This window comes from Stegostoma tigrinum, chromosome 14, assembly GCF_030684315.1.
Source record: "Stegostoma tigrinum isolate sSteTig4 chromosome 14, sSteTig4.hap1, whole genome shotgun sequence".
In the NCBI taxonomy this organism is placed as follows: Eukaryota; Metazoa; Chordata; class Chondrichthyes; order Orectolobiformes; family Stegostomatidae; genus Stegostoma; species Stegostoma tigrinum.
Genome location: NC_081367.1, coordinates 66859762 through 66873467, shown reverse-complemented (window position 1 = coordinate 66873467; position 13706 = coordinate 66859762). Strand labels below are relative to the sequence as shown.

At 38.8% G+C, this 13706-nt stretch overlaps 1 protein-coding gene across 2 annotated transcripts in view; it reads left to right on the top strand.

The window, feature by feature from the left end:
• The window catches only part of tsc22d2 (TSC22 domain family 2), a 91234-nt gene extending 79749 nt beyond the window's left edge, over positions 1-11485 (top strand). For both annotated transcript variants that reach the window (XM_059651208.1, XM_048541648.2), the window contains 2 exons: positions 7252-7303; positions 9844-11485. In XM_059651208.1, the coding sequence (XP_059507191.1) occupies positions 7252-7303; positions 9844-10119 (328 nt within the window). In that variant the 3' untranslated portion in view covers positions 10120-11485. The remainder of the gene's footprint in view (positions 1-7251; positions 7304-9843) is intronic.
• Positions 11486-13706: the final 2221 nt, after the last annotated feature.

The window sequence follows — 13706 nt, the reverse complement described above, 5'->3', positions numbered from 1 at the left end:
CTTTGCAAATTATAATAGAGAAAGGAAGACGTGTATTTTTCTAGCACCTGCCATGAGTACCAAATGTCCAAAATGCTTTACAATCACCAAAGTACTCTGACACTGTTGAGATGTAGGACACAAGACACTCAATTTGCACACAACAAGCTCTCAAGCCATTGTGATAACAGCAGGCATGGTTGTTCAGTGTATAGCACTGCTGCCTCAGAGCGCCAGGGACCCAGGTTTACTTCCAGCATTGGGTAACTGCATGTGTGGAGTTTGCACGTTTCCTCCGTGTGCTCCGATTTCCTCCCACAGTCCAAAGATGTACAGGCTGGGCAGATTGGTCGTGGGAAATGCAGGATTACAAGATAAGGGTGGATCTGGGTGGGCTGTTCTTCAGAGGGTCAGTGTGAATTTTTTTATTAGAATCCCTACAGTGTGGAAGCAGGCCCTTCGGCTCAACAAGTCCACACTGACCCTCGGAACATCCCACCCAGACCCATCCCTCTATAACCCATCTAACCTACACGTCTCTGAACACTATGGACAAGTTAGCATGGCTAATCCACCTAGCCTGCATATTTTTGGACTGAGGGAGAAAACTGGAGCACCCGGAGGAAACCCACACAGGCACGGGGAGAACGTGCAAACTCCACACATCAGACAGTCATCCGAGGGTGGAATCAAACCCGAGTCCCTGGCACTGTGAAGCAGCAGTGCTAACCACTGAGCCATCGTGCTGCTTGATGGACCAAATGGTCTGATTCCACACTGTAGGAATTCTGTGATCCCATGACCAGATCATCAGTTTTGAATGATAGTTAAGGAGATGAACATTGATCGCGGTCCCAGGGAGAGCGCTTCTATTATTCTTTGGAACAGTGCTTTCATGTTTTAGGGCCCTCAGGTGGGCGTAGGAGAAGTAGTAGACCATTTGGTCCATCAAGTCTGCTTTGACATTCAACAAGATTATAGTTGTTCTTGCACCCTGAACTCCACTTTCCTGTCTTATCCGTATAAATTTTTGATATTCCCTTTCTAGTTTAAAAATTAACCCAACTCAACCTTGAATATATTCAAAGACCTATCCTCAACAGCTCTGTGTCTAATCTGAAAGATAGCACTTCTGACAATTGAAGACTACCCTCAATACTACACTGGGCTATCAGCTTTGATGAAGTGCTCAAGTCTCTGGAGTGGGCTTGAACCAATATCCTTATGTGTACTACCGGCTGACCTTGGTAATAAATAGCATGTCTATGATAGCTCCATGGGATCAGGAAACAAATGAGAATTAGTGGGAATTCATGTCTCTAAACAAGTGATCCCATTGGCAGTGGCCCAAATGGGTTAGTAGAACCCACTTTATTTTAAAATACGACTAACCAGTTGATTTCAAAACTGCTTTTTCACATGCTAACGTGATTTGATCTTCCAACATCTCTGGAGTTTTAATTTTCCTGAGTTGTCTGCTTTTACCTTATTTTCTCGTTATTTTCTTGTTCTAACCATGCAGAAGAACCGCTCCCTCACTAAAATTTCAAGTTTTTTTTGGCAATCTTTTCATACCATAGAAAGCCCTTGGCTGAAATGTAATAGTTAATGGAACTGAACTGCAAGAGTACAGCTGGGGAAATTCCATTTTCACGTCAGCTGCCGGTCTTGGTGTGTGCTTGCAGTCTCGGCTGAGTCATAGAATGTAGAACAACACGGGAACAGGCTTATCATGACTGTATTAGCCATTACGCCATTCTAAACTAATCACATCTGCCTGAACATGGTCATATCTCTCTATTCCCCACCTGCCAAAATGCCTTTTAAACAAGGCCTTTATAGGTCAGAAGGTTATGGTCTCAAGCCCCTGTTCTAAAAACATGAGAAAATAATCTAGCTTGACACTCCCATGCAGGATTGAATGGGTATCAGAATGCCCATCTTTTACTGAGATCTTAGATCAAGGTATCATTTTGCTCTTCTGCACAAGGGATACCATGGCATTATTTGCAAACAGATGTTCTTGCATTCTGTCAACATTTTATCCAATGCCACTTATCTGATCCTTTTTCTCATTGCTACTTGTGGGAGCTTTCTATGTGCAAAACTGACTTAGTACACTTCATGTAAAATAAAACTCTTGGAGACCTTGGGACAACCTCAGGAAATAAGTTGCTGCATAAATAAGTTTTTTTTAAGAAAAGAAGTCTTTTAATTTTAGTCTCATACTTTATAGCAGTGCATCTGGAAGTGACCTGTACAAATTGCTTTTGATCTGATCAATTATGACTAAACTTTGTCACCATTTGTGATTTTTACTTCTGTTAATTGCATTATAATTGGAAGAAACAGTAATTGTGAACATGCAAATTGACAAAAGTGCAATGCATGCAGTGCTTTTTAGCTGCTCTGCTATAACAGGAGTGGAAAAAATGCTTTCATAAAATTCATAATGGAAGACTTGAGCTATGTGCAGCCACTTGAATAATTCTATAATCATTAGTTCTAGCCATGGTACTGGAGTCACCTGGAGGAGGTGGGTGTGAGCTTAGACATGAAACTTGCAGGTAATTAAATCATTATTTTACAAAGGTAGTAGGAGATGCTCCTAAAGTAATGTTCAATGCTTCTAACATTTTAAATAGCAACCAGCTAGACTTGCTTTCTGTGAAGGTGACTGAAATTACTATTGTGTGTAGATAAGTATTGCTTTTTGCATGTCTTTCTGGATGTTATTAGCTGAAGTATGATGGTTTAGCCTGCACTGTGGTTTGTGTCGCCTCGTCATGAGTGCCAATGCAAATATAATGCCTGGGTTTGTCTCTACTTGCCTTTTACTAGTTATGATATTACCATTTTTGTCTTTGTGATGCTTCCGGCTTCAGTAACAGGATGTGTGCAGTATATATTAACAGACAGCTTTTGCTGTTCTCATTAATTTGGAGCTTGAGCATGAAGAAGTTGCGCACAATGTACAGAAGTCAGAATTCTCACAGATTAAAAAAATGGACTGCGAGGTAATTATTTTGTTATTGGGGCCCTGTTGTCAGCATAATAATTGTGACTTGTATGTGAGGACCCCTTCCACTTGTGTCTTAAAGGCGTTTGAGATTGTGTTTGTTTTAAGATTCCAGTTTATGACCATTAAAGCGTTTAATTTAACGAATTGAGGATTGGCAAAGTAATTCAATTTGAGGTTTCGGTACCTGGCGTACTTCATGTTAATTGAACTGGAGCTATGGAAAGATTTGAGGCAAGTTTGTGTACAAGGAACTTTCTAATAACAGAATTCATTAAAACTTAGAAAGAAAAAAATGTAGAAATTGATTACGTTGAGATGTATCGTGCTAATACTGTCTGGTTGGCAGGGATGATAAGAGGTGAACGAAGAAAATGAATGTTTGTCATAGATTCTCTAAAGTATTTTGCTGTATTCATGATCACTATTGTGTGACAAATTCCACCATCTATTACCACTAAATTCAGGAAAAGATTCATGACATTTTGTTAATTAATCCATACTTTTCAGCAGATTTTTTTTAAACTATGGGAGAGAAATCAGACTATCCATAAGTTTGGAAAATTTAATTTTTTATTTGAGACAAAAATTACAGGGTGGCTTTTCAAAATACCACTGAGAATCTTGCTTGGCTTTTCCTACCTGGCTGGATGGCCTGCTAGCAAAGTAGTTGCCGGTGAGGGCTGTACCCAGCAGCTGCATTGTACAAGTGATATTTTGAATCCAGATGAGGTTCCTGTTTGGTTCAAACCAGAGACAGCTAAACAAGAAAACAGTTAATGTTTTGGGTCCGGTGACCCTTCTGAGGAAGGGTCACTGGACCCGAAACGTTCACTGTTTTCTCCTTCACAGATGCTGCCAGACCAGCAGGGCTTTTCCAGCAACTTTGTTTTTGTTCCTGATTTACAGCATCCACAGTTCTTTTGGTTTTTATAAAATTGGTAACATGAGCAAATGGAGTCTGTTGATGAGAGTTCCCCTGCATATGGTAAATAGTGAAAGTTGCCCTGGCACAGAGGAACATGATGGTTGAAATGACAAAGAACTGAAATGCATTGGTAAAAGTAAGCCAGTTTGAGTGAATATTTAAAAGGTTTGTAGAGCTTACCTTCATCTCAGATTTTGGTCCTATTCAAATGGCAGTGTTCCTATCTGACTAGTTTAAAATGACAGTTGATTAATTCTGTTTTGAATTGCGTTTCTGGCAAACTCTGGACTAGTTTACCCAGAGGAATCAGTTGAGCTCAGTTTGGTTTAACAGATGCACTTTATTTTTAGTGCTGAGGGTGAATGGAGCAGTTCTGATTTCACTTACAGGGCAAAGTTTTACAGCTGTCAATCTAGGTGAATTAGCTGCAGCTTATTTTAAAGATTATAACACAAATTTTGAGGGGAACATTACAGCTTCCAGCAATTAATGTGCTCATAATATTTGAACCTCAGAGAAAGTGGAAGTCACTACCAAAATTTTCAACATGTTTGATGTCCTGTGATTTATGCTTGGTGTCTTTACTGGATCGGGTTTCTTCCATTTGGTAACCTGGAATTACGTTAATACTGTGGCCATCTGCTTCCTCTAGCTACGGTGTTGAAAATCCCATGGCATTATCCAAGAATGTTTGATGCCCTGGCCAACATTTTCCTTGTGACCAATTAAGTTGCAACAATAAAATCATAGACTGAGTACAGAGAAAGAGACTTTTCCACCCTGTATGTCCGTGTGAAAATACTTACCAAATTCCCCTTTCGACAGTTGCTATTAAATCTACTTCCATCACCCCTTTCAGACAGTCCATTCCAACTCTCAGCAGCACATCTTACTAAGTTCATATCCTCATGTCACCTATGTGTATTAATTTTTAGTCTAGTCATGTGTTCATGTTACACAGAATGCTTTGTGCATTTGGCTGCACAATATTCCCAATACGCATGCACTTTATTAAGTGTATAATTAATAATAATTAAGTGCTTTTGAGGTGATTCAATCTAATGAATCTAGGTAAATTGCAGATTTTGAGAACAGGATGTCTGGAGCATCGTGACTAATAGGTTTTTGAAAACATTCCAACCTTTAGGGATATGCTTGGCCATTCCTTAGTAACTGCCTTTTTCTTTGTATTTGTCCTTGTTGATCCTAGGTTTTGAATGATATGAGGAGAGGTGAAGAATGAAGCCAAATGTACAAGCATTATCCAGTTTCACTTGGACAATATATTATGTCGCAGTGATTTGAGCAGTCAAGAGTTCAGATTCTTAAATATTTCAACTTATTATTAGATGCAGTAATGTGAATACCTTCAGAGTGTGTTAAGTTTTAACCTCCTTCCAGAGTTCCCCTGTCCACAGTATGCGATACGTCATGCTCCAGCAATGTCAGGAAACCAGCATGAATTGCTGTCACAATAAATTTCCTCTTGCGTAGAAGATTTAAAATATGTTGAGAACAACCTGATCAGATTGGAGTTTTTCCAGTCTAAATCTAATTTATTACTGCTTGACCAGCATATGTGACTGGAACACTTGAACGTGAGATTCAAAAATACCATATTCAGACTGCGAATGTGCAAACTGGTTCTTTAGGTACTGTAATTATGCACAGTTGTTCTATATGCCTTGGTTCCAGACAGATTGAGGAAGAAACTGGCACTGTGGTGATGCCTTTAAACATGTAACACCTTTAATTTTCATGTTCTCATTGGTGATAATGTCAATGCACAGCTGGTGACACTTTAAAATCAAAAAAGGAAGTGCTCCTAGCCTGCAGCTTTCTCAGTATGCTAAGTTTACTCATGATGTGGGTTACAAGTGCATTGTGTTTCAGAAGCCAGTGGTGCTAAGATCCAATTAAAGCCTCTCTTCAGTTTAAACTTGTTAAATACCTTCTACAGTATTTTCAATGCACATGATCCTCAGGAGGTTTTATGGTCTTTCTGTTGTGACACTACTGCTGTAGCTTTGCCCATGTAATGGCTGCTCCAGTCAAATTATTGCCTACTGTCTTCCATGCATTGGAAACTAAGTGTGGAAAGATGCATCTAGCATAATGCTGAGAATAATAGATTCTGACAAATTCTAAGCAACTTGGCCAGACTCTCTGTTACCAAATACAAACAGAGAATGGTGGAGAAACTCAGTAGGTCTGGCAGCATTTGTGGAGTGGAAAATAAAGCTAACGTTTCGAGTCCAATACGACGCAATGGTTCTGAAGAAGTCAGACTTGAAGGTCTAAATGTATTCCCCTCTTCTCAGATTCTGCCTGACCTGCTGAGTTTCTCCATTCTCTGTTCCAATTTCCAGCCTCTGCAGTATTTTGCCTTTACAATATATAATGTGGTTTGTTGTTTCTTAAATGCTATACCAAAGAAAACAAAGTGCCTGAAATACAAGAGTATTTTGGATAGTGTGCTCGACTCCCTTTTAGGTGGAATTTTGCGTCACTCAACGTGGGATTTATTCGATGACCCAGCATCTGCTGCTCTCAGCGGAAGAGAATGCTGAAGTAGTACCACTTCCTCATCCTTGCCTTAAGTGGAAGAGACCTTATTTTTAAATTGCTCGCTTGCTCCCTCACTCTTTCCCCGCCCATTCTCAGTTTCTCTTAAGGGGAAACATCCTCTCAGTATTCCCTTGTTAGATCCCCAGAATCTCATTTCAATAAAATTGCTCCTAGTTCTTCTAAACTCCTGTGTTCAGTAGTCTTTCCTCAGAATGCAAACCTTCTGTTCCAGGTCTCTCCGAAATGGTCCTTTCTTGAATTTGTTAAATTAAGTATGTCACTACTTAAGGTGACCAAAACTATACCACTCCACATACAGTTTCTCCATTGCACTGTATCAACTTCCCTACTTTTATCATCCCAAAAGATGCAAAAGTGCAACAAAAATTAAAAAGAAATAAATTCCTCTGAATTTGATAACTACATTACATTGAATTGGAGGACTTTTAGTAAAACTGAAGCTGTCCTTCTGGAGGAAACTGGCATTAAAACTTAATTTGCAATCCTATTGGGATTGATTTTTTTTTTGCTTATTTTACAGCATGTGCTGGTTGCTTCAATTTTAAATGAATAAGCAGTCTCAATACTTTATATTCTAGTGTGTGCTGCTACTGAAGGCTGAGGAGGTGTACTGTGAAATGTTTCACCAGCATCTTAAGCTTTTAAACGTCACAACTAATCAGAATTTTGTGGTTCTTAATTCAGGATATTCTAAAATGTACTTTATATTTCATGGTGCTTCTTGTTTCTATTACAGTGCTTCTGGAGCCAGTGTGGTAGCAATTGACAACAAAATAGAACAGGCAATGGTAAGTGCAATGAATCCTTAATAATCAGTTTGCTCCCTCTTCAGGTTAGCAATGAGTTTCTTAAATATTTTCTAACTTATTTGCAATACTAATATGCAAATTTTACTTGCATGTCCAATTTGCCCATCCTCAGGAGAGATCAACTTGTCACAAGGTGGAACAGATCAAATTGGTTTATCAATTTGAATTTTAGTCATGATGTATTGGGCTTTTTGTATCCATTCACTGGATGTGGGCATTGCTGACTAAACCAGTATCTGTTGCCACTCCCTAATTGCCCAGAAGGCAGTTAAGAGTCAGCCACATTGTACTGGGTCTGGAGTCAAAACGTAGACCAGACTAGGGAAGCATAGCAGCTTCCTTCCCTAAAGAACAATATTGAGCCAGATGGGTCTTTCTGACAACTGACAATATTTCATGGTCATCATTAAACTTTTAATTCTAGATTTTTTTGTTAATGAATTCAAATTTCTTCATCTATTATACAAGGATTTGAACCTATATCTCCAGAACACTACCTAGGGTCTCTGGACTAATAATCTAATGATAATACCACTGTGCCATCATGTTCCCACAGAGGGCATTTTAGAAAATTTAACTGAACTGCAATAAATGTGACGAATGTATTACAGCTCATAAACTTGGGACTAGGGGTTGGAGTGGGGTGGGTGTCAACATAACAAATATTCTAGATTAAATAATTTCATTTCTTGCTGAAAGTTGTCATTTCTCGAATGCTCCAGAGTCATTCTGTATATAACCCCGTGCTCATCATGTGTATGCACTTAACATCAATAAGAGCCCAATAGGATTTTTAAAATGCTATTTCATCATCTGGAAAAATTACTTGTGAATTTATTGTTGGAAATTAATAAACAATTTGACAATCTCTGCTCCAGTATTCACTTTCAAAAACACAAAATCCTCTTCAACTGTTGTGCCTTCACTGAAATGGATGTTCTAGTCTGGGTCTCCACTCTAGTATAACATTCAAGTGCATTTTCTCCCTCTCCTGTCCCCAACTGTGTCCATGGTTGCCCCCCCACTATTTTCAACTCAACAAAACTCAGCAGTTAGTCTGTTGCAAAACAGGAATATAGAACCTGGAGTTTTCCTCGCCTGTACAGATTTAACAGCCTTCTATACAATCACTTTGACTTCTGTCTCTATTAGAAGCAGTCATATCTTATGTTGAATAAATATCTGAATGTCATTGCATTCTGCTGACTAGATGGGATGATTCCATTACAAGTTCTTGTAGTGAGTGATTTATAATCCTGCTACCAAACAGCATTTTATTTTTTCTGGAGTTTTGCCATGCCATGCCTGTTAAGAAGCGGCTACTTTCATTGTGCACCTACATGGAGCTGAATGCAACACAGGGTTTGTCCAGTAGGTTGTCATAGTCATCACTAAGGTAGTCAAATGGAAGGATATCTACAACTGATTGTAGACTGGCCCAAACGTTATCTAAGTGTTGATTTGCATCTCAAATTATTTTCTGACAGAAGCAAAACTGGATAGAACTATACGGGAGCAAACAAATCAATCTGACCATTTTTGTAAATGGTCTGTGCTGTTCTTCCATCAAAGAACAAAAACAGTCTCTTTCTTTTCCACCAGCAGCCCCCTTCCCCCACCAAAAAACCATAGTTGAATGGACCTTATCATCATTGGGAGCAATTGAATTAGAAATAATTGTATCTGGTGAGGGAAGAGAGTAGAAATACTTGAATCAGGTGATGATATGGAACCCCAAGAGTTAGTGACATTAGTTTAGGTCAACTCTGACAGAACAGCAAGGAATGATGAATTGAGTGACACTATGTGCCGTCACCCTGATTTGCACTCTTTCCCGTACCATTATATGGCTGCTGATGGTTTGAACTGAAGCACTTTTAATTCTCCTTCCAGTCACATGTTTGTGTTTGCATTGCCAACTATCATTATTCTTGAAAAGACACCGTCTAAGTAAATTTGGTAAAACCGGTTTGGAAGTAGTTGTTGCCATTAGAATCAACATTTCATTTCAGAACACCTCTATGTAATTTATCATTACACTCATATTTTGGAAATTAGGCTGCGCATTTGAAAGATGTTCTGTAGCAGAAAATGATCATCTCGTGAGTTGCTCGCCTAGCTTACTTGAAAGGAGCAGCTTCCCTTCTTTCACTGAACTGCCACTTACCAAGTCTACATGCTGGCTTTATGATTTTTAGAATACTACAAATTGCAAAGAGTTTCCTTGCTAACTGACAATCATATCCCCTATTTTCTCCAAGTTATTCCCATAATTCAGTACTTGGCAACAGTAGATGCCTGATGAGATGTCTCCATGCTGCTGGGTAAATTGGCTTTTCGATTTAAAACAAATACATTTAATATGAGCCCTTTTTTGGTTTTAATCAAGGTACATTGAACAACAAATGCTCTAGGGTTGACATCACTTTCTCTTGTTAGCAGAATAAGTGAATGGGACAATTCTGATGTGAAATCTGTTTGAAAGCGCAAGTCATTGGTTATGTTTTCATTTAATGCAGGATTTGGTAAAAAGTCATCTGATGTATGCAGTAAGAGAAGAAGTGGAAGTCTTGAAGGAACAGATCAAAGAGCTGATTGAAAAGAACTGTATACTAGAACGAGAGAATTCGTTGTTAAAATCACTAGCGAACAATGACCAGCTATCTCAGCTTCAGACCCAGGTGACCAATCCCAGTAGCACTTCGCAAGCACAGCAGCCGGCAACAGTAGCACAACCTCAACAGAGCGCACAACAGACACCGCCTCCACCGCAGCCTAATGTCCCTTCTGCATGAAACTTGCTCGCCTGCATAGGAAAAGAAATCTTCAAAAAAATAAATAAAGTGTGTGTGCCACTGGTGTTCTTACCACTCTACAGTGAACAGCAAATAGCCATGCTTAAATGTGTTTTTTGCTCTTTGGCCTTCTCAGTATTAGACAATCACCCGCAAGAGCTTTCTACGTGCGATGTTGCAGTTGGCATCCGCAAGTGTGTGACAGCACGAGAAGTGGTTGAAGGATTTGTATCTTGTAGGAGGAAAGCTGATTTTCATCAGGTTTATGGACAAGTGGGTACCTACATCTTTCTGGCTTACCAAGGTTTTATACATAATTATATATGTATATATACACACATACATATATGAAAAATAGGAATCTCTGGGTCATTGCACCTGTCTAATATTAAGACCTGGTTAGCAGCTCTGTCTGAAAGGAGCCACCATTATAGTAACTTTTTGCATACATGAATTTTCATTTACTGTTTGTTTTTATTTATTATGGGGCTGCTATTTTCATATGTAAATGAACAATGTCATAGAATCTTTTGTTTTGTAAGTTTGAAATTAAAGATTATAAGATTACTGGTAAAAGCAAGTGATAGTTGGGATTGCGTATATTAGTTTAAAAATATAGGCAATAATAAAATTGCAAAAAAAAAATCCTGGCTTAAGAGTTCTAACACTAATGGCAGTTTTACCATGGGGATTTTCTTCTGCGATAGTCGAATCCTGGTTTGAATGTAAATTTTGTATAGAGTGTAAGTATTATAAGGAAGAACATAGAAGACTTGTAAAAGTAGGCACCGGACATTGTGACCTAACACCTTGAAAGGATATTTGGGCTTTTTTTTTGATGAAGAAAAATAAACTGTGCTCATTTCTGTTGCTGATTTTTGTGGAAAAAAAGAATTGCCATGATTTTTCTGTTTTTTTTTCTTTTTCCCTCGAGTTTTTGAGGGAGGGGAGGATAATAAAAAGCTGTGAAATTGTTCAAACTACTTTGTAACCAAAGAAGCTAAGCTATGTATCTGAATTCATTTATTTTTTACGGCTGTTCTATATGCATTATTTTAGATTACATTTTTCTTTCAAGCTTTAATGAACATTTTTTCCTTTACACTCTTCGCATGTTCTGCATGACCCCTTTATCAAACCAGTTTCTTACCTCATGTTTTTACTGAGCACTCTTACTGTAAAAGTTTAGTCTGTGAACAATGTCCAATTAAACTATAAAAACAGCTGTTGGATTCAAGCTAGTGTTAAGTGCTAGTCGGAAAAAAAATGGAGTGAGCCATCTTTTGTTCATTTAAATGGTGTTTTGAATTTCATATGCATAAAGTTTTGTTACATTGCAGATTTTATTGTATTTAATAAATGCAACGTGCCGATTCAGATGCGCTATTTGTCTTGTGTGTTTACTGCAAAAGTAGTTAAAAGAAACCTTGCCCTCATTGTGCCCAACTTCGTTTAAGCAGGGCTGAAATTGATGACTATGGGAATGAAACATTAGGACTGAGATGAGGAGGCCTAACTTATTGCCAAGGAAGGCTGTGGACGCCAAATCATTGAGTGTATTTAAGGCAGGTCTTTGGTAAGAGGATCAAGTGCTACATGGAAGATGCAGGAGAATGGGGTTAAGAAATATATCCGCCATGACTGAATGGGCTGATTGGCCTAATTTTCCTCGCGTCTTTATGCTTATTGTAGTCTTCTAATCTTGGGATAAATCAGATATTATAAGAAACTTCTATAGACTGACTTTGGAGGGCAAGAACAGGAAAACTAGAGTGCAAGAGCTGTGATGATGCTCAGCTCTGACTTTGGAATAACATTAAAAAAGGCAACACATCTAATTTTATCAGATAATTCACTCAGGCAGGTTACGATTATTCTGAGTAGGAGTGGTGAGGAATAGGAAACTTGCTGTATCAGCTTAAAACAAACCATTCCATCCCATCTATATCTAATGCTATTTAATTTAATCCAGATGCTGTTTGGTTCAAACTTTGAGTTGCTTGTTTGTAGACCAAAACCTTGCTATCGATTTTTGTGACGTCTGGAGCACAAGACTGGAGCAGCTGGTCAATTTGCTGCCATCACATGCTTCCTGGTTAGGAATGCAGGCATTTTGTTTGTTTTCCCTCATCTACTTGTTTGTTTTTCTCAACAATCTTTTAAAGATTTTAGAAAGCGATCGATTTTATGTAATGTCCTTCATGTAATTAAAGGTCTCAAGATACTTCACAGGAGCATGTTCAAATAAAGTGAAACGCAACCTTATCAGGAGATCAGATTACCAATAGTTTGGTTCAAGAGGTAGATTTTAAGTACTTTAAGGCTCAAAAACAATGTAGAAAAGGTTGGGAGACGGTTTGTTCCAGAACGTAGGCCCTAAGCAGCTGAAGCTGCGACCACTATTAAATATGCAAGTGGCCAGGATTAGAGGAGTGCAGATATCCCCAAAGGTAGGGATGCTGGCAGAGGTGACAGAAATAGATAGTGAGGGATCTGACAACGAAGATGTGTATTTAAAAGTTGATTTTGCTTGACTGAGAGCCAGTATGGGTTGGGGAGCACTTGGTGTGAGTTTAGGCACAGGCTGCAGAATTTTGCATGGCTGGAGTTTGAGGGTACAATTTAGGTGACTAGCCAAGAGTTCATTTCAGTAGTGGAGTAACAAAGACATGAAGGTTTCAGTCACTGATGAGCAGGATGAAGTCAGGTAATTTCAGAGGTTGTAGTAAGAGTGCAAATGAAGGTTGTGACAGCATGGTTGCACGTAGGTTGAATTATTTGCCAGAGAGAGGGATGATGTCAGCAGCTTATAGAGTTTGGATTGAGAGGTAGAAAATAATGGATTCTCAATGTTTAATGGGAAGAAATTTCTATACATCTGCTGGATGGTCTAACAACAGATTGGAGAAGTTAAGATCATAAAAGAAGCAGAAGTAGGCCATTCAGCTAGAGTTTTTTACTCCTTAAAGTAACATCAGGGCTGATCTGGTGGTCCTCAATACCACTTTCCTGTTGAGTGAGGTCATGGTGCACCATAGCTGGGTATCGTTGCTATATACCAAAATTGCATTCAGATGATTTTACAAAGGGGTGATGTGTAGATGAGAAATGGGAGGAGGCTGACTGTGTATTCTCAGAGATTACACAGTAAGAGTAGGAAGAGAAGCCATTGCAAGTGATTGTCTATAATTTTGTAAGAATGGAGCTAGGCAAGAGTAGACTCCTTCCGCTCCTCCCAACCCAAAAAAGAACACAGTTCACCATTTTTAACTTTGAGAAGTGATTTGGCATTGTGAATGTTGTCTGAATCCTATTTGAAGGACTCTAATATGGAATTCGGGGCAGGATTGGAATGTATTTAGGTGACAGATCTTCTAAGGACTTAGAAGATCCAAGAGGTTGGAGGAATGGTTTCAAGGTTTGGTTGTTTTGGAGAGTAGTAATGACAGCAGATTAAAGGAAAAAAAGGCAGCATCTGAAGAGAATGGTTTATCAGGCAACATGGGGGATGGGAGGGGTCATTGGATTGATCTGTTCTGAGAGATTTAAGTTTGAGGGATTAGGATTATGGGTCTGGTAGGTGAGAT